Source organism: Salvelinus fontinalis, chromosome 9 (genome assembly GCF_029448725.1).
Source record: "Salvelinus fontinalis isolate EN_2023a chromosome 9, ASM2944872v1, whole genome shotgun sequence".
Taxonomy (NCBI): Eukaryota; Metazoa; Chordata; class Actinopteri; order Salmoniformes; family Salmonidae; genus Salvelinus; species Salvelinus fontinalis.
The window spans coordinates 52,989,988-53,008,096 of NC_074673.1; the positions used below are offsets into that span (position 1 = coordinate 52,989,988).

The 18,109-nt window shown below is 40.7% G+C and overlaps 1 protein-coding gene across 2 annotated transcripts; it reads right to left on the reverse strand.

Annotated features, from left to right (window-relative positions):
- Positions 1 to 81: 81 nt before the first annotated feature.
- snx22 (sorting nexin 22) lies at positions 82 to 16,451 on the reverse strand. Of its 2 annotated transcripts, none has more exons than XM_055934863.1 (7): positions 16,147 to 16,451; positions 6,580 to 6,663; positions 6,200 to 6,304; positions 4,943 to 5,093; positions 2,777 to 2,809; positions 2,221 to 2,288; positions 82 to 1,027 (listed from the first exon to the last, which is right to left on the reverse strand). In XM_055934863.1, exons 1-7 carry the CDS (start codon positions 16,225 to 16,227, stop codon positions 821 to 823), a joined length of 729 nt encoding a protein of 242 aa, XP_055790838.1. In that variant the 5' UTR covers positions 16,228 to 16,451; the 3' UTR covers positions 82 to 820. The 2 variants fall into 2 exon arrangements, with proteins under 2 accessions (XP_055790838.1, XP_055790839.1); XM_055934864.1 differs by having other exon boundaries at positions 4,999 to 5,093; positions 16,147 to 16,446.
- Positions 16,452 to 18,109: the final 1,658 nt, after the last annotated feature.

Sequence of the window (18,109 nt, forward strand, 5' to 3'; positions counted from 1 at the left end):
TAGTGTTCAATTATTGTCAATGTTTTAGTAGTGTTGTCAATCTTATGTATGTTGTACCTTTTTAGTATTACATTGTTATTGATTACTGCATTGTTGGGGTTAGAGCTTGCAAGAAAAGCAGTTCACTGTTCTTGTGCATGTGACAACTTTACTTTATTAAGTGGCACTTTGTTCTACTTGAATCTCCTACAAGAAACTATGAACATCCAAACTGACCACTTGATTGGGGCAAGTATTACATTTATATAGCTTAACATGGGAAAACATTTACATATGAAATGCCAGTGATTGTGAGACTGGCATTCCAGGCAGACTTGCTTTCATGCATAAACCAATGGTTTGTTGCCACACTGGATAGGTGCAATGGCATGTTTTACAGGATCAGCCATAGTACAGCATCCCTGGGGGAAACTAGGGTTTAGTGCCTTGCTCAAGGGCAAAGCATTTGTCAGCAACCTTCCGCTTACTGGCCTGACAGGCTACCTGCCACCCTATTAGTGAGGCATCAAATCGTTGTATGTAGATAGCCGATAGACAAATCTGGACATTGATCTGGCAGGTGACCGATAGTCAGGCCATTGAGTGAGTTAAGGCAGTTAATGGTGGACTCAACTGCTTACAAACCAAATTGCAGACTTGAGTTTTGTTAATAAGCAGGAACCACCCCGCTTTATCTTAACCTTCAAATGGCCTATATTTGTGACTTTAGTCAAGCACCCAGAGTAAAGTAAACATCTATTGTATGGTAGTATACAAGCAAATGGGCCTCCACTGGTTGCCGATTCTGACACTGGACATTAATCCAAATTATCAAGGCCATTTAAAATCCACAGATCCTAGTGTCAGGACTTCTGCACGAGCTGCCACTATATAGAGGGAAATGCTGGAGCTTTGAAGGTACGGGCTGGACTTGGAGCCAGACTGGGTCTCTCTGGGAGGCTGGGTTTTGTGCAGGCTGTGAAGCTGACACGGATGTCTCGGGGGTACAAGCCCTGCAGGACCCCATCCATGACGATGTCTGGCAGATCTGTAAAATATTAATTCAAAGTTCAATACTGACAAGATTAGTTGCACGCCATATAAGCATAGCTGATACCACCTATCCTGGCAGGCAACTCCAATGTACACTGAGGCCAAAAGTATGTATATGGACATCCCTACAAATGAGTGGATTTGCCTATTTCAGCCACACCCGTTGCCGACAGGTGTATAAAAATCGAGCACACAGCCATGCAATCTCCATAGACAAACAGTAGTAAAATCAACCATACTGAAGAGCTCCGTGACCTTAAATGTGGCACCGTCAAAAGTCCAACAAGTCAGTTTGTCAAATAATCTGCCCTGCTAGAGCTTCTCCGGTCAACTGTGCTGTTATTGGTTCGGGCTAGGCTCCTTAGTTACAGTGAAGGTAAAGCTTAACGCTACAGCACATGACATTCTAGATGATTCTGTGCTTCCAACGTTGTAGCAGCAGTTTGGGGATGGCTCTTTCCTGTTTCAGCATGACAATGCCCCTGTGCACAAAGCAAGGTCCAAACAGAACTGGTTTGTTGAGATTGGTGTGATGGCTCTGTACAGGCCAGTCAAGTTCTCTGACCTCAACCGCATTTAACACCTTTGGGGTGAATTGGAATGCCTGCTGCGAGCCAGGCATAATCGCTCAACATCAGTGACTAACCTCCCTAATGCTCGTGGCTGAATGGAAGTCCCCGCAGCAATGTTCCAACATCAAGTGGATGCCTTCCCAGAAGAGTGGAGGCTGTTATGGCAGCAAAGGGGGAGACCAACTCCATATTAATACCCATGATTTTGGAATGGGATGTTCGACGAGCAGCACGTGTCCACATACTTTTGTCCACCTACTGTCTTTGATCTGGAACACGACCAATAACTAAAACGTAAACAAAAATACTAGTGCACAGGGCATTTGCGGAGAAAGCTTTCAGCAAGCTCTTTAAAAGGGAGACCATCCTGAGGAAACATTAACATTGAGCTAGCTGGATGTTACTGGCAATGATGGTAGTGTGGTGATCTCAAAAGGAGGAGATAGGCTCTAAGCCAAGGGTGGGCAGTTCTAAATATACAGTATAGGTCCATTATCATTTCTACTTACTCTCTACCTAGTTTTAGACACTCAAGTGTAAGCCCCCCCCCCATTTAATCATCTGGGTGGTCTAAGGATCTCCAACAACCATACGACAATGAGGAGGCCTGCCGTACCTGAGGGGGTCTCCAGGAGATAGGGGTCACGACAGAATCCCACCACACGCTGATGCTGCAGCTGACAGCTGAGGGACAAGAGACCACTGGGTGAGTCGAAGAGCTGAACGAGTAAAATGTATGTTGCTACAATATAGATGTGTGCATTGCAATATGGAGTGTAACCTTTGCAGATTTCAGCATTCTAAATTGAGATTTTACTTTTCTTATGCATAAATTTAATTGCCATCTTTTTGTATGGCATTTACACTTGCCCTCTGCTCATCATGCCCAAACCCTCATAAGCCAGACGTTCTCACTTTGCCCCCCCAGCCAATCGACCAGGACAACCAATCCACCAGGACAACTGACTCAACAAATCAAGGGCTTGCTGATGAGTTGGCAAGATGAATCAGGTGTGCTAGTGTTAGAATAGATCATAGTGGAACTTCAGAGGATCCCGAGCCCGAGCATAAACCCGAGGACCGGTTCGGAAACCAAAGTACAGGGGGACATGTACTCTATGGCACACAGGAGGAATACACATGGCTGTTCACAAGATGAAAGGGAAGCTCACCCATATCCCTGAGGGTCACTATCATCAAATGATCTGAAATGAGGAAACCACCGTTTTTATTACAGCCTATTATTTGCCCATGTTAAACAATATACAGAGTATACCAAACATTAGGAACACCTTCCTAATATTGAGTTGCGCCCCCAGCCTCAATTTGTCGGGTCATGGACTCTACAAGGTGTCTAAAGCGTTCCACAGGGATGCTGGCACATGTTGACTCCAATTCGTCACACAGTTGTGTCAAGTTGGCTGGATGTCCTTTCGGTGGTGGACCATTCTTGATACGCACAGGAAACTGTTGCGCGTGAAAAACCTGTCAAGAAACTTGAGCGTCAAAAACCTGCCAGTGTTGAAGTTCTTGACACAAACCGGTGCGCCTGGCACCTACTACCATACCCCGTTCAAAGACACTTGTATCTGTTGTCTTGCCCATTCACCCTCTGAATGGCACACACACAATCAATGTCTCAATTGTCTTAAAAAATCCCTCTTTAACCTGTCTCCTCCCCTTCATCTACACTGATTGAAGTGGATTTAACACATGACATCTGTAAGGGATCATAGCTTTGACCTGGCCAGTCTCATGTAAAGAGCAGGTGTTCTTAATGTTTTGTACAATGTGTATATTGGCTACATATAACATGACCGAATTCAATAGAGGGTCTCTACATTTTCAATTGCAAAACACTGCAGTGTATAAGGTACAGTGCCTTTAGAAAGTATTCACACCCCTTGAAGTTTTCCACATTCTGTTGTGTTATAGAAAGTGGGATTAAAATAGATTTAATTATCATTTTTTTGTCAACTACATACACAAAATACTCTGTCAAAGTGAAAGACAAACTAATTTAAAAAAAATATTATTTTGGAAAATAAAATACTAATATATCTTGATTAGATAAGTATTCAACCGTATCAGGCGATACAAGTTAGAATCACCTTTGGCAGCGATTACATCTGTGAATCTTTTTGGGTAAGTCTCGAAGAGCTTTGCACACCTGGATTGTACAATATTTACCCATTATTCTTTTCAAAATTCTTCAAGCTCGGTCAAGTTGGTTGTTGATCCTTGCTAGACAGCCATGTTCAAGTCTTGCCATAGATTTAAGCAAAAATGGTATCTAGGCCACTCAGGAACATTCAATGTCGTCTTAGTAAGCAACTCCAGTGTATATTTGGCCTTGTGTTAAGTAATTGTCCTGCTGAAAGGTGAATTTGTCTCCCAGTGTCTGATGGGAAGCAGACAAACAAGTTTCTCTAGGATTTTGCCTATGCTTAGCTTAATTACATTTATTTTTATCCTAAAAAACTCCCTTGTCCTTGATGTTGATAAGCATACCCATAATATGATGCAAACACCACCATGCTTGAAAATATTAAGAGTGGTACTCAGTCATGTGTTGAATTTCCCCCTAGACAAAAAGTGAATTTCTTTGCCACATTTTTTGCAGTATTACATTAGTGCCATATTGCAAAAAGGATGCATGTTTTGGATGTAAAAAAAAAATTCTGTACAGGCTTCTTACTTTTCACTCTTTCAATTAGGTTAGTATTACAGTCATTAAACTCTGTAACTGTTTTAAAGTCACCATTGGCCACATGGGGAAATCTCTGAGCGGTTTCCTTCCTCAGAGTTCGGAAGGACGCCTGTATCTTTGATACACCATCCTAAGTGTAATTAATAACTTCACCATGCTCAAACGGATATTCAATAGGTGTCCTTCTTTGCGAACCATTGGAAAACCTCCCTGGTCTTTGTGGTTGAATCTGTGTTTGAAATTCACTGCTCGACCTTACAGATAATTGTATGTGTGGGGTACAGAGATGGCGTAGTCATTTAAAAACCATGTTAAACACTATTATTGCACACAGAGTCCATGCAACTTGTGACTTATTGAGGCTTGCCATAACAAAAGGGTTGAATACTTATTTTTATATAATTTTTAGTTAATTTGTAAACATTTGTAAAAACATAATTCCATTTTGACATGGGGTATAGTGTGTAGATCAGTGACATAAAAAAAAGTCAAGGGGTGTAAATATTTTGAAGGCACTGTATACCTCAGATATCATACAAGCGTGACTGACATCGGATTCTCCATTCCTAACCACACATGTCATATTCAGTATACTTTTTTTCTGTCTGATAACTTTATTGAAGTGAACCTGATGTGAGTAGCTGGTTGAGGTGAGGGCACAGAGGCAGGCAGGCAGGTACATACTCAAGGCTGCTTATTTTGTTCCCAGAGTGGAAATGTTTCACATGCAGGAAGTCCAGCAGCACCTGAGGGACTTCTTCATACTGGTAAATTATATCCTACAAAGAGGCCAGTAGAAAATACAAAGAAAATGGTTTTGATCACACACAGTCTAAAATTAGATTAGTAACTGCTATTGAAAATTTAAACTATCCCAGACTGCAATCCAGTGGGGCTAGTGTAAGCATCAGGTAATGCCCATACGGAACATAGTCCCTCAGTCATACCTAAATATTGTATGTCAATTCATACCTGAATATAGTTTCAAAGTCCTAATATGGCACGTACAATATATTAATTCAATACATTTCATACCTGAATGTGGTAACTGAACATGGTATGTAATTAATATATGTAGTCCTCCTAACTGAATAAAGTAAATACGGTAACACTTTACTTGACACCCAGCGTCATAACATGTCATTACAGCTGAAATAACTTGTCATAACACTGTCATGACATCTATTTAGACCTGTTGTGACATATATTGCGTTATTTTATGGCTGGTTATGACACCTACATAAGAGTCTCAAAACCCACAAAACCTACCACACAAGGCAAAACATTCCATTACACCACAGCCTATTTGTTAACAATATATTTATGTTCTATAAAATGTTCTGAAATTGACCATCTTAAAACATCATTGTAATTGAGCACAAATTTCAGGAGCAGGACAAGACACCGTCTTTTTCACTGATGACTGACAAGGGCATGTACGTGATAGGCCTATCTGGCTTAAATGATTTTGACGGTCCTAATGCTTCTCGACGGGGTCATAAAGTGTATTTTCTTAGTCCAAGTAAAGTGACACAGGATGGTCATAATGCTTCACGACAGTGTCAAAGTGTATTTTCTGCAAGTTATTTAAAATATGATGAAAAAAAAACATGACCGTAAAACAGAATTCATTACAACAAAGGACTTAAGAAACAAACTTTCAAAACGAAAGGAAACTTCTTGGCTGGGAAAAAACACATTGGAATAAATGTGGTTTTTGACAACCTTATGTAGGTGTCATATTGCATTATTTTATGGCTGGTTATATGTCACAACATGTTTAATTATATTGGCCATGACTGTGTTATGACCATATTATGACACGTTATGTCAGTTATGACGTTGGGTGTCAAGTAAAGTGTTACATGTATCTACGCTATTCTACCTGAATGTAGTCCTCCAGCTGCTGCCTCCTCTGCTCAAGAGGCTTGGTTCTCAGATGGGTGCTCCTCTTGCTGGGGAAGTCTGGGGGATGCAGAATCTTCTTCAGCTATGGAGGCAGGAGGAAACTGTAAATGACATTACGGGGATGGGCCTGTAATGGCTTAATGTCCATCACGCAACAACAACTAAGCCGTTGCATTGCGACCATCATTTGCATGTTTCAAGCAGGGAAATGTAAGCATATTTGTAGAGCAGTTAGCCATTGGTTTGTATGGCAACAGAGTAGAGTATACTGTGTAAAAAAATTTTTTTTTAATCATTCAGATACTGTATAATTCTGGTGTCAAGTAAGGGGAGGCAGAGAGTCAGCAATTGCTTTACCTTTCTGTGCAGGGTCTGGAATTCACTGTGTCTTCTGAGCACAAAGTGTTTCCTTCCATTGAACAATATCTCAACTCTAAAGAGCTAGAAAAGAAAAGAGCAGAGCGGAGCTTTGCGCTATTACACTGGTTTTCTGGAAAGGAATATCAATAGAATTATGTTTGCTCGTCATCGGACAGAAACATTTATGTACAAAAGGTAAGTCTTTCCATTCACATGAGAGTTTGCCTTTCTAAAAAGGTAGTTCTACACAAACTAGATGGGACTTGACGTGCTGCAATCATGCCTGAGTTTAGTGTCCAGTGTAATGCAGTCAGATATCCAGCAGGGGAAGGAAGAGGCCTGTTGGAGATAAAAACGAATCCTATCAAACTTTGCAGCTTTTGCTTGAGGAATTGGACAACAAGTGTGCGTCCCAATATCTCCTTTCTCCTGCAGTATGGACTCGTTCACACAAATGGTTGGTGCGGACATAGGCTTGTGGGAGTTCCCACCATATTTCTTATAGTAGTAATTTCCTTTCAAAATCAGTGAAGGGGTCAAATGTCTCCTGACCCCTCATGTCTCATCCTCCAGTATTTATGCTGCAGTAGTTTATGTGTCGGGGGGCTAGGATCAGTTTGTTATATCCGGTGTCCTGTGTGAATTTAAGTATGCTCTCTCTAATTCTCTCTTTCTTTCTCTCTCTCGGAGGACCTGAGCCCTAGGACCATGCGTCAGGACTACCGGTCATGATGACTCCTTGCTGTCCCCAGTCCACCTGGCCTTGCTGCTGTTCCAGTTTCAACTGTTCTGCCTGCGGCTATGGAACCCTGACCTGTCCACCGGACGTGCTATCTGTCACAAACCTGCTGTTTTCAACTCTCTAGAGACCGCAGGAGCGGTAGAGATACTCTTAATGATCGGCTATGAAAAGCCAACTGGCATTTACTCCTGAGGTGCTGACTTTCTGCACCCTCAATAACTTCTGTGATTATTATTATTTGACCATGCTGGTCATTTATGAACATTTGAACATCTTGGCCATGTTCTGTTATAATCTCCACCCGGCACAGCCAGAAGAGGACTGGCCACCCCTCATAGCCTGGTTCCTCTCTAGGTTTCTTCCTAGGTTTTGGCCTTTCTAGGGAGTTTTTCCTAGCCACCGTTCTTCTACACCTGCATTGCTTGCTGTTTGGGGTTTTAGGCTGGGTTTCTGTACAGCACTTTGAGATATTAGCTGATGTACGAAGGGCTATATAAAATAAATTTGATTGATTGATTGAAATGCAGTCTTGGGAAGCAGGAGAGACAATTGGGACATTACCCAGGAGCACTTGCCTAGACCTGACCTGTCAACAGACAGGGCAAACAACTAGATGTACAAAAATCGCTTTGCCTTTTCGTGGTTGCTAAAATTCTAATTTAAAGTTTGTGGCAAAACACGCAGTGTAGTGTATAGAATCATTGTATCATCTAAACCGCTGTGAAATATATTTTCAAATACCAAAAATATAGTATTTTCAGCATTTTGAAGCTGGTGTACAGAATTGAAAGTATAAAGGGGCTTAAACAAAACTTCAGAACAGATTGCATAGACAATTCGCACATAGAACGTATCTACCGCTTCTTATACTCGTTTTTAATGAGAATCACAGATCTCTCTCTCAAATTTCTATGTGCATTTGGTCGGGTCGACCAAAAAGTTACATATTACAGCTTTACGTGGTCAAAAACAACTCAGTTATACATGCATTACTGCTCACAAGAAAAGCAAAACAGATCCCCTAGAATGACCATAACCCTAGGTAAAAGTACGACCTGTGGAAATGTTCTTTCTTAAAGACATTCTATACCTTCCTGAATGGGAGGACACGTCCGCTACAGCGCACCTGCACATCCTTAGCAATCAGTAATTTGATAATTTGACACTCGTCACCCAGAACTGAGGTTTAATGACAAGTACAAAAGTGGCCATCCTTTGGTCTTCCCCACTTTCTAAAATGAAGAAAACAGGGATATCTTTTCCAAATTGATCTGAAACCAAGTTAACAATAATACATAAATAGCCACTGACAAAGAGAGGGATAGAGTTTCAAAAATATGAATAGAAGGGACTCTGTCTAAACATGACAAGGTGTGGTGAACAATGAATGACAAAAATTCTAGCCTACATTTCCAGCAAGCTATGATCTAAATATTCCTCTGAAGTTGTTGACTTAAAGTTGGAGCTTCAGGACATGCTGTTTAGAATCCAGTATTCAGGGTCATGTTCATACGGGCATGCAGCAGAAAACAATCCAGGTAGACCCTCCCCATTTGAGTCTGTTTCCTTATATTTAGTGCCAAATGAACATGACCCAGGACAGAGAGTCCTCCTGACATGGGGATTAGCAGAGTCATGCAGTTGATCCACACTTTTTTTTTTGCCAGGCCCTCACGTTAAATATAGCTGACTGGCTACATTCAGGCTATAATTAAAGGCCCATGCCCCCCTTTCCACCTAAACTCATCTCTCATGGGTTGATCCAGAGTGATTGCTACAAGGATGATTTTGCCACCCTATAACTAATTTAAAGCTATATTTTAATCTATGAACTAGTCTACAACCATACAACACAATAAATAAATAAAAACTGTACATTAAAGAGTTTACCTTTTTGGTATTTATTCTTGATCTAAAAATACATTGGGTCCTTAATTATTCGTAACTGGCTGAGCACTCGCTCTGTTACTTCGAAAGAGTGCTGACCCTAAAATCAGCAGTGACTCGAGCGGTCAGCCTAGTACAGTACTTAACTCCTCTCTCAGCAAACAGTCATGTTGACTGTCTGTAGCTGTGTAGCCTGGTCCCAGATGTGTCTGTGTTGTCTTGCCAAGTACCAACTCTGGCAAGACAGCACAGACCGATCTGGTACCAGGCTAGCTGTTCAAAGAAGGCACAGGGCCTCCATATTCCTGGGTTGCCAAGGCGACTCGCGACCCAGTGGACCGATGGGGCTGGAGCCATGTCATCACATACCAATGATGGTCCAAAACAGATGACCCTCAATCCATGGATGAATGAGCTCTCAGAGCAGGAGGGCTGTGGCCATTATCCAGGCAGCCACTGGATCTAACATGGATCCTCATGAGCAGAATAATCATCGATCATTGACTAATTATCATATTGGTAAAATCGTTAAGTTATTTTTATAGAGTTACCATACTCTGCAATCAGTGCCCACTGCCCAGAGTATACATTTGAGATGTTTCAAGATTACTGTTTACATAATACAAGATTATTACCCTGACGATACAGACTTTTGACCATCACCTGAACTGTGATTAATGGTTATTTAGTGACAAAGATATGTGACTGACTGTTCATGAGCTTTAAAAGTAACCAATTCCTCTCAATGACACACAAATTTCCCTTTCCTGAAGTTGCTGTTCTTCCTGCTATGGAGGAACTCACTGGTTTAGTCAGTTCCACAAAGTCAAGTATCACAATGAACAACAAGTACCTGCTTCTGCTCAATGTTCAGCCTGCTTCACTAATCTGCAGAAGTCAGTCTCAACCTCAGCGCCTATTTCATATGAAATAACTCCCCTGGCCTACGCATGCACACCTTGTGCTTCTTCATTCGTTTACCAAATTACTGTTCAGGACAAGAAGCACATGATTTAATTGATTGAGTTACATCTGCCCAAAAAGGTACTTCTTGTCAAAGAAAAGAGTCTTTGTCTGCTCACTCGAGACTGGTAAACAAGTTAAAAAAAAACAGCTCATCCACTTTTGATGCTTTAACTCGTTAATTTCAGGTAACAAAATGTCACTATATGTTCCCCATGCAATTATATGTCTACAGATGAGCTGATGGTACATTCACTGAGTCCGTGGGGATATATGAGAGTACAGAGATTGTCATCAGTTTATGGGAAAGACCATTTTTCCATATCGGGTCTCTTTGTTCTTGAAGCCATACAGCCGGTTTACAGACAGAACTGGGGCCATCCTCTCTTTCTCGCCATCCCGTCAATGGTCACTCTTACGTCACAGAGCTTTCAATGTTGCGGGTGTGCAGATAGGACTAGATATTTCCACCTGCAAACCCCTGGCACAGAGGGGCCCGATGCCCCCTCCTTACATAACACAGCAGAAGGCTCAGAGTGGAACACGCAGCACCCCAAATCAGACAGTTAACAGACAAGCAAGACCCTTTTCACACTACTTAGCCGAGCTCATCCAAGGTTTGCTGAACTGGCCTGGATATGCATGCACCATACTAGCTTGAACCCTGTTTGAAATGGCAAACTGTATGTGCATAGAAAATATACAAGTCAGCACAGAATAGTTTGGGTCGGCATGTTGGCGTGAAAGGGATATGATTGGACCACTTCTTGAACCCCACTCTATTTCAAGAAATGGATAATTGACTATGCCCCTCTGCTTGTTTAAAAGAAGACTGGCACCAGCTATATTATCAGACTAGCTAAGGGTCAGCTCAGCTCACTTTTAGCTTCCCAAGCAATATTAGTCTCGTGCTGGAAAGGAGTAGACAATGTGAAAAGAACATATCCAAGCCTGCACAGAAAGTGCTGTTCAGGTTGGCACAATAGTGTGAACACACACACACACCAAAAGCTCATGAGTGACTCGAAGCAGAATTATGTGTCAGTCAAAAATGACTTCAGTCTTACGTTTGTTGATCATGGAGGCAGGCAATTTAGTCATCCTGTTAAGACTACAGCTGCTGTGGGATGTGTAACGTGAACCCATTTTTCAACTGGGTCATGGGTTTGATTCCAGCCGTGGCCACCAATAAGGAAAAGTATACAATTACTGCTTTGGATAAAAGTATCTGCTAAATGGCATACAATGAGTGTACAAAACATTAAGAACACCGTCCTAATATTGAGTAGCACCCCCTCTTTTGCCCTCAGAACAGCCTCAATTCGTTGTGGAATGGACTCTACAAGGTGCAGAAAGCTTTCCACAGGGATTCTGGCCCATGTTGACTCCAATGCTTCCCACAGTTGTGTCAAGTTGGCTGGATGTCACTTGGGTGGTGGACCATTCTTGATACACACGGGAAAATGTTGAGCATTGCAGTTCTTGACACAAACCGGTGCGCCTGGAACCTACTACCATACCCCGTTCAAAGGCACTTCAATACTTTGTCTTGCCCATTCACCCTCTGATTGGCACACACACAATCCATGTCTGAAGGCTTAAAAATCCTTCTTTAACCCGTCTCCTCCCCTTCAGCTACACTGATTGAAGTGGATTTAACAAGTGACATCTAACTTGGATTTAACAAGTGCATAGCTTTCACCTCATCCATCTATTTCATGGAAAGAGCAGGTGTTCATAATGTTTTGTATTCTTTGTTTAATTTGGCAACATATAACGTGACTTAATTTACTGGCTCAAAGTTCAGAGACTTGGGCAAAGGGGTTCCTTTTGCTTGTTTTTTACAGTGAAATTAGATCTTTTCACATCAGATATTTGTTAGAAAAAAAGACCAGAATTGGGCTGCCCTGTGTAGCCAACAAGCAGACAGCTCTCAAGCCAACAAGCAGACAGCTCTCAAGCCAACAAGCAGACAGCTCTCAAGCCAACAAGCAGACAGCTCTCAAGCCAACAGCTCTCAACAAAAACCGGTGGTAAATGACTTCAGACATTGTTTGGGGATTTTCAGTCAAAAACAAAAAACTTCTTGCCCAAGTCCATGAACTTAGAGCCAGTATATTCAGTCATGTTATATGTATCCTATATATGCCATTATATGTATCCTATATAAATGCAGACAAAAAGTGCACTCAAGTCCCCAGTGCTAGGTAGGTGCAAAAAGTGCTGTCAACTAGAGGTCGACCGATTAATCGGAATGGCCGATTAATTAGGGCCGATTTCAAGTTTTCATGACAACCGGAAATTGGTATTTTTGGACACCTTTATTTAACTAGGCAAGTCAGTTAAGAACACATTCTTATTTTCAATGACGGCCTAGGAACGGTGGGTTAACTGCCTTGTTCATGGGCAGAACGACAGTTTTTTACCTTGTCAGCTCGGGGATTCAATCTTGCAACCTTACGGTTAATTAGTCCAACGCTCTAACCACCTGCCTTACATTATACTCCAAGAGGAGCCTGCCTGTTATGCGAATGCAGTAAGAAGCCAAGGTAAGTTGCTAGCTAGTATTAAACTTCTCTTTTAAAAACAATCAATCAATCATAATCACTAGTTAAATACACATGGTTGATGATATTACTAGTTTATCTAGCGTGTCCTGCGTTGCACTTAATCGATGCGGTGCGCATTCGCGAAAAAGGACTGTCGTTGCTCCAAAATGTACCTAACCATAAAAATCAATGCCTTTCTTAAAATCAATACACAAGTATATCTTTTTAAACCTGCATATTTAGTTAATATTGCTTGCTAACATGAATTTCTTTTAACTTGGGAAAATGTGTCACTTCTCTTGCAACAGAGTCAGGGTATATGCAGCAGTTTGGGCCGCCTGGCTCGTTGCGAACTGTGTGAAGACTATTTCTTCCTAACAAAGACAGCCAACTTCGCCAAAGGTGGGATGACTTAACTAAAGTGCATTTGCAAAAAAAAGCACAATCGTTGCACGACTGTACCTAACCATAAACATCAATGCCTTTCTTAAAATCAATACACAGAAGTATATATTTTTAAACCTGCATATTTAGCTAAAAGAAATCCAGGTTAGCAGGCAATATTAACCAGGTGAAATTGTGCCACTTCTCTTGCGTTCATTGCACGCAGAGTCAGTGTATATGCAACAGTTTGGGCCGCCTGGCTCGTTGCGAACTAATTTGCCAGAATTTTACGTAATTATGACAGAACATTGAAGGTTGAGCAATGTAATAGGAATATTTAGACTTATGGATGCCACCCGTTAGATAAAATACGGAACGGTTCCGTATTTCACTGAAAGAATAAATGTTTTGTTTTCGAGATGATAGTTTCCGGATTCGACCATATTAATGACCCAAGGCTCGTATTTCTGTGTGTTATTATGTTATAATTAAGTCTATGATTTGATAGAGCAGTCTTACTGAGTGATGGTAGGCACCAGCAGGCTCGTAAGCATTCATTCAAACAGTACTTTCGTGCGTTCTGCCAGCAGCTCTTCGCAATACTTCAAGCATTTTATTTTTTTAAATTTTTTTTTACCTTTATTTAACTAGGCAAGTCAGTTAAGAACAAATTCTTATTTTCAATGACGGCCTAGGAACAGTGGGTTAACTGCCTGTTCAGGGGCAGAACGACAGATTTGTACCTTGTCAGCTCGGGGATTTGAACTTGCAACCTTCCGGTTACTAGTCCAACGCTCTAACCACTAGGCTACGCTGCCGCCACTTCAAGCATTGCGCTGTTTATGACTTCAAGCCTGTCAACTCCTGAGATTAGGCTGGTGTAAGCGATGTGAAATGGCTAGCTAGTTAGCGGGGTGCGCGCTAATAGCGTTTCAAACGTCACTCGCTCTGAGACTTGGAGTAGTTGTTCCCCTTGCTCTGCATGGGTAACGCTGCTTCGAGGGTAGCTGATGTCGATGTGTTCCTGGTTCGAGCGAGGAGGGGGACGGAAGCTATACTGTTACACTGGCAATACTAAAGTGCCTATAAGAACATCCAATAGTCAAAGCTATATGAAATACAAATCGTATAGAGAAATTGTCCTATAATAACTACAACCTAAAACTTCTTACCTGGGAATATTGAAGACTCATGTTAAAAGGAACCATCAGCTTTCATATGTTCTCATGTTCTGAGCAAGGAACTTAAACGTTAGCTTTCTTACATGGCACATATTGCACTTTTACTTTCTTCTCCAACACTTTGTTTTTGCATTATTTAAACCAAATTGAACATGTTTCATTATTTATTTGAGGCTAAATTGATTTTATTGATGTATTATATTAAGTTAAAATAAGTGTTCATTCAGTATTGTTGTAATTGTCATTATTACAAATAAATAAAGTGGCCGATTAATCGGTATCGGCTTTTTTGGTCCTCCAATAATCGGTATCGTTATTAAAAAATCATAATCGGTCGACCTCTACTGTCAACACCAACTTTTCTTCTGGCAACTGTCATTCCAGCAGCTAGGTGTAGTCAGTGGTGTAAAGTAACTAAGTACAAATACTTTGAAGTGCCATTTAAGTATCTGTACTTGACTATTTAAATTTTTACTCCACTACATGCCTAAAGAAAAATGTAGTTTTTACTCCCATACATTTTTCCTGACACCCAAAAGTACCCTTTACATTTCGAATGCTCAGCAGGACAGAAACATTGTCAAATTCACGCACTTGGTCATCACTACTTCCTCTGTCATGCTGAGCAAACCCAGCCCGCATTTCGTGCAAGAGCATTATAAAAAATACATTTACACATACATGTTATTAAATCGTTTCCTCCAAACTGCTCGTGGATGTCAGTATAGCCAGCCTCTAAAATAGAACTTCGTTCTATTGCGCACAATGACTCACGCGCAGAGCCAGTTGTCAGCATATGATCTGGCGGAGTCACTAAACAAATAATTTGTGTATTGTGTTGGCTTTTTTCCCCTGGCAGTGGAGATTTTAGCATGTAAATCTTGGTGTGGCAAACTAAAAAATTTTTTTTAGATGCATGTCAGCAAAGACACTACATAACACTAAACAATACATGAATTGCACTATAACAGCGACAAGCGGTGCCCAAACTGTTAGGGCCTTTGTGACACGTATTAATGCCAAAATAACATGCAAAACAGGCAAGCCCCCCCCAAAAAATGGCATCTATAAATGTGGGGTTCAGAGCCCCACCTGCCCTGAATGATGGGTCCCCGACTGGCCCCTGGCAATCCGTAATTAAAAAACTAAATCATGCTGTCTTGCTTACTTAACAAGGAATGTGAAATGATTCATAGCATTTATTGTTGATACTTAAGTATTTTTAAAACGAAATACATTTTGAATTCTACTCAAGTAGTATTTTACTGGGTGACTTTCACTTGAGTCGTTTCTATTAAGGCATCTTTACTTTTATTCAAGTATGACCATTGGGTACTATTTCCACCACTGGGTGTAGCCTGTGTTTATGGCAACTGTCCTCGAAAAAAGATTGGGTGCTTGGCTTCCTTTTGTTTGGCATGCAAACTGCAATACTTTGTGTTTATGTGTCTCTTTTTCAAATGAGGCTCAGGGCTTTCAAATTATATTTTAAGGGAAAGTGGGAGAAAGCTGCCACAGACAACTGAAACTTTTCACACTTGTGTAATACAAGACACAAGGGCAACAATGGTTCACAAAATGATAGAAATGATATAATATACGCTATATAAATCTATGGAATAGGTGCCCTTCTAGCTTGCCTGGTGCAAAGGAATGGCGCGGCAGCCAGCACGAATGGCAAACCTGGACCAGTGGAATATCGCCTATCCAAGCAGTAAAAAATATTTTTTAAATCTTATTTGTCCAACAAAATGTGCATGACAAGTTGTGGGAAAACATAAGAGAATGCCTTAAAATAAGTATTGAACTTTACTGTACCACACATATCCAGATATTTTTTAAGTCTACAACAGTTTACCTTTCTCAATTTCCCCGACTCGTCTACCTCTCGCTCCAGCGACGGAATCGATACCTCAATCATAGGGGAATCTTCAGCCATTCATCGGACTTTTCTGAGTGCAAACTGTCCAATTACCTTCCTACTGAGTGGTGCTGCGGCTTTTCTGTCTTCAATCTTTAACAATGTCCCCTTCTAAACATTCGGGAAAATTCAGGTAAGAGAACATAAAGCGATAATGGCCAACGTGACAATATCAACTCGGTTACCGTAAATTCAGGACAACGTTTGAGACTCTCTCCAATGCTCCTCCCACAAACTATTTGGAGAATCTGTGCACCCCATCTAAAATGCCCTACGTTAAAAGAAAAAAACGATATCCTTGTGTTGATTCAAATGTTTCGTGGTACACAGGGCATTAATTCAATAGCCATAATGCCAAACAACATTATTTTACATGGTGTGCGGGAATAACTGGTTTGACAGATTACATATAGCTTCGTCTCTTGCTGAGGTAGGGCTATTCTGCCTTTGTAGAAAGACAACAATGAAAGCTTCGGACTATGAGGTTCTATTTGAAATAAATAAATACATGAGTTGGTCACATAATTGATGTTTAGATGGTTCTTCATCTGTCTGTGAAGTTAGATTTCAAAAAGATTTTTTTTTAACTATAAAGTTCTATCTGCATAAACCCATTTGAACATGGCACTATATGACTATAAGGTTATATCTGCAATCCAATCACCAGCCAAAACAATTACAGATGGACCAAACAGAACACGTCTTTGCCAATAGAGTACTACAGTATGAGTAATAATACCCATAAAACCTAGCGGTCAAACAAGGAAATGGTTCCAATAGTTTTCCCACCATTCATTTTTCCCCCTAGGGGATTTTTTGAAACACTTCAAATAAGGGCTGTGTTTTGTGTAGGCTTACCCTGGAATGATGTTTTGATAACCATGTAAATCACTCTAGGACAAAGTGACTTTTAATAATATATTCACCAATATTTACCCCCCCCCCGAAATTAAATGCTAATTTGGCTATCATAAAGAACTAATAATGCCATGATGATCTGGCTGAGACTTCCGAATCGAGGCAAAGGCAAGAATCTCTGGATTAACTATCTAATGTTAGCTAAATGTAGTAATGAACAAAATGGCTACATTTCTTTAAGTGGACAATTCTGTGAACTGTCTTGGGCAAGTTAGCATAGGTGTCAGAAAGCGATGACGCTCAGGAGTTTGCAGGGATTTGTAGTATTGCATGATGTCTACGTTGATCCTCATTAGCATTTTCTAATCTGAGCATAAATATAGCCAAATATATTGATAAGTCTCCTTGTCCGAGAGATTTACATGGTTAGCAAAATGTCAAGCCTACACGAAACACAGCCGTTATTTTAAGTGTTTCTAAAATCCCCTAAGGGAAAAATGAATGGTGAAAAAACGATTGGAGCCATTTCCCTCTTTGACCGCAAGGTTTTATGGTTATGGCACCTCCATTGTGGTGCTCTATGGTCTAGGCTAGTCGGTCATCACTTCCACAAAGTCATAAACCCTGCCTATGTCTACAATTAATTTTCTTATAGATGCACTATGCAGAAATCACTCAGCCATTTCCAGGTTGCTAAAATTCTAATAGTTCACCTCATTTCAGTTTGTTACAAAACAAGCAAGTAAAGTGTAGAGAATCATTGTCCCATCTAAACCGCTATGAAACATATTTTCCATAACCCCAAAATATTGTATTTTCAGCTGTTTGAAGCTGGTGTAAAAAAAACGAAAGTAAAAAATGCAAAAACAAAACTGAAAGAACGGGAAGTATAGAAATAGTGCACATAGAACAGATCTACCTCTTCTTAGACTTGCGTTCAATGAAAGACATAAAACACATTTAAGTGAATTGTTTCCCAAAAAGTTAAATATTGCAGCTTTAAATTGTGATTTTAAACCTAACCTTAACCATACTGATAATA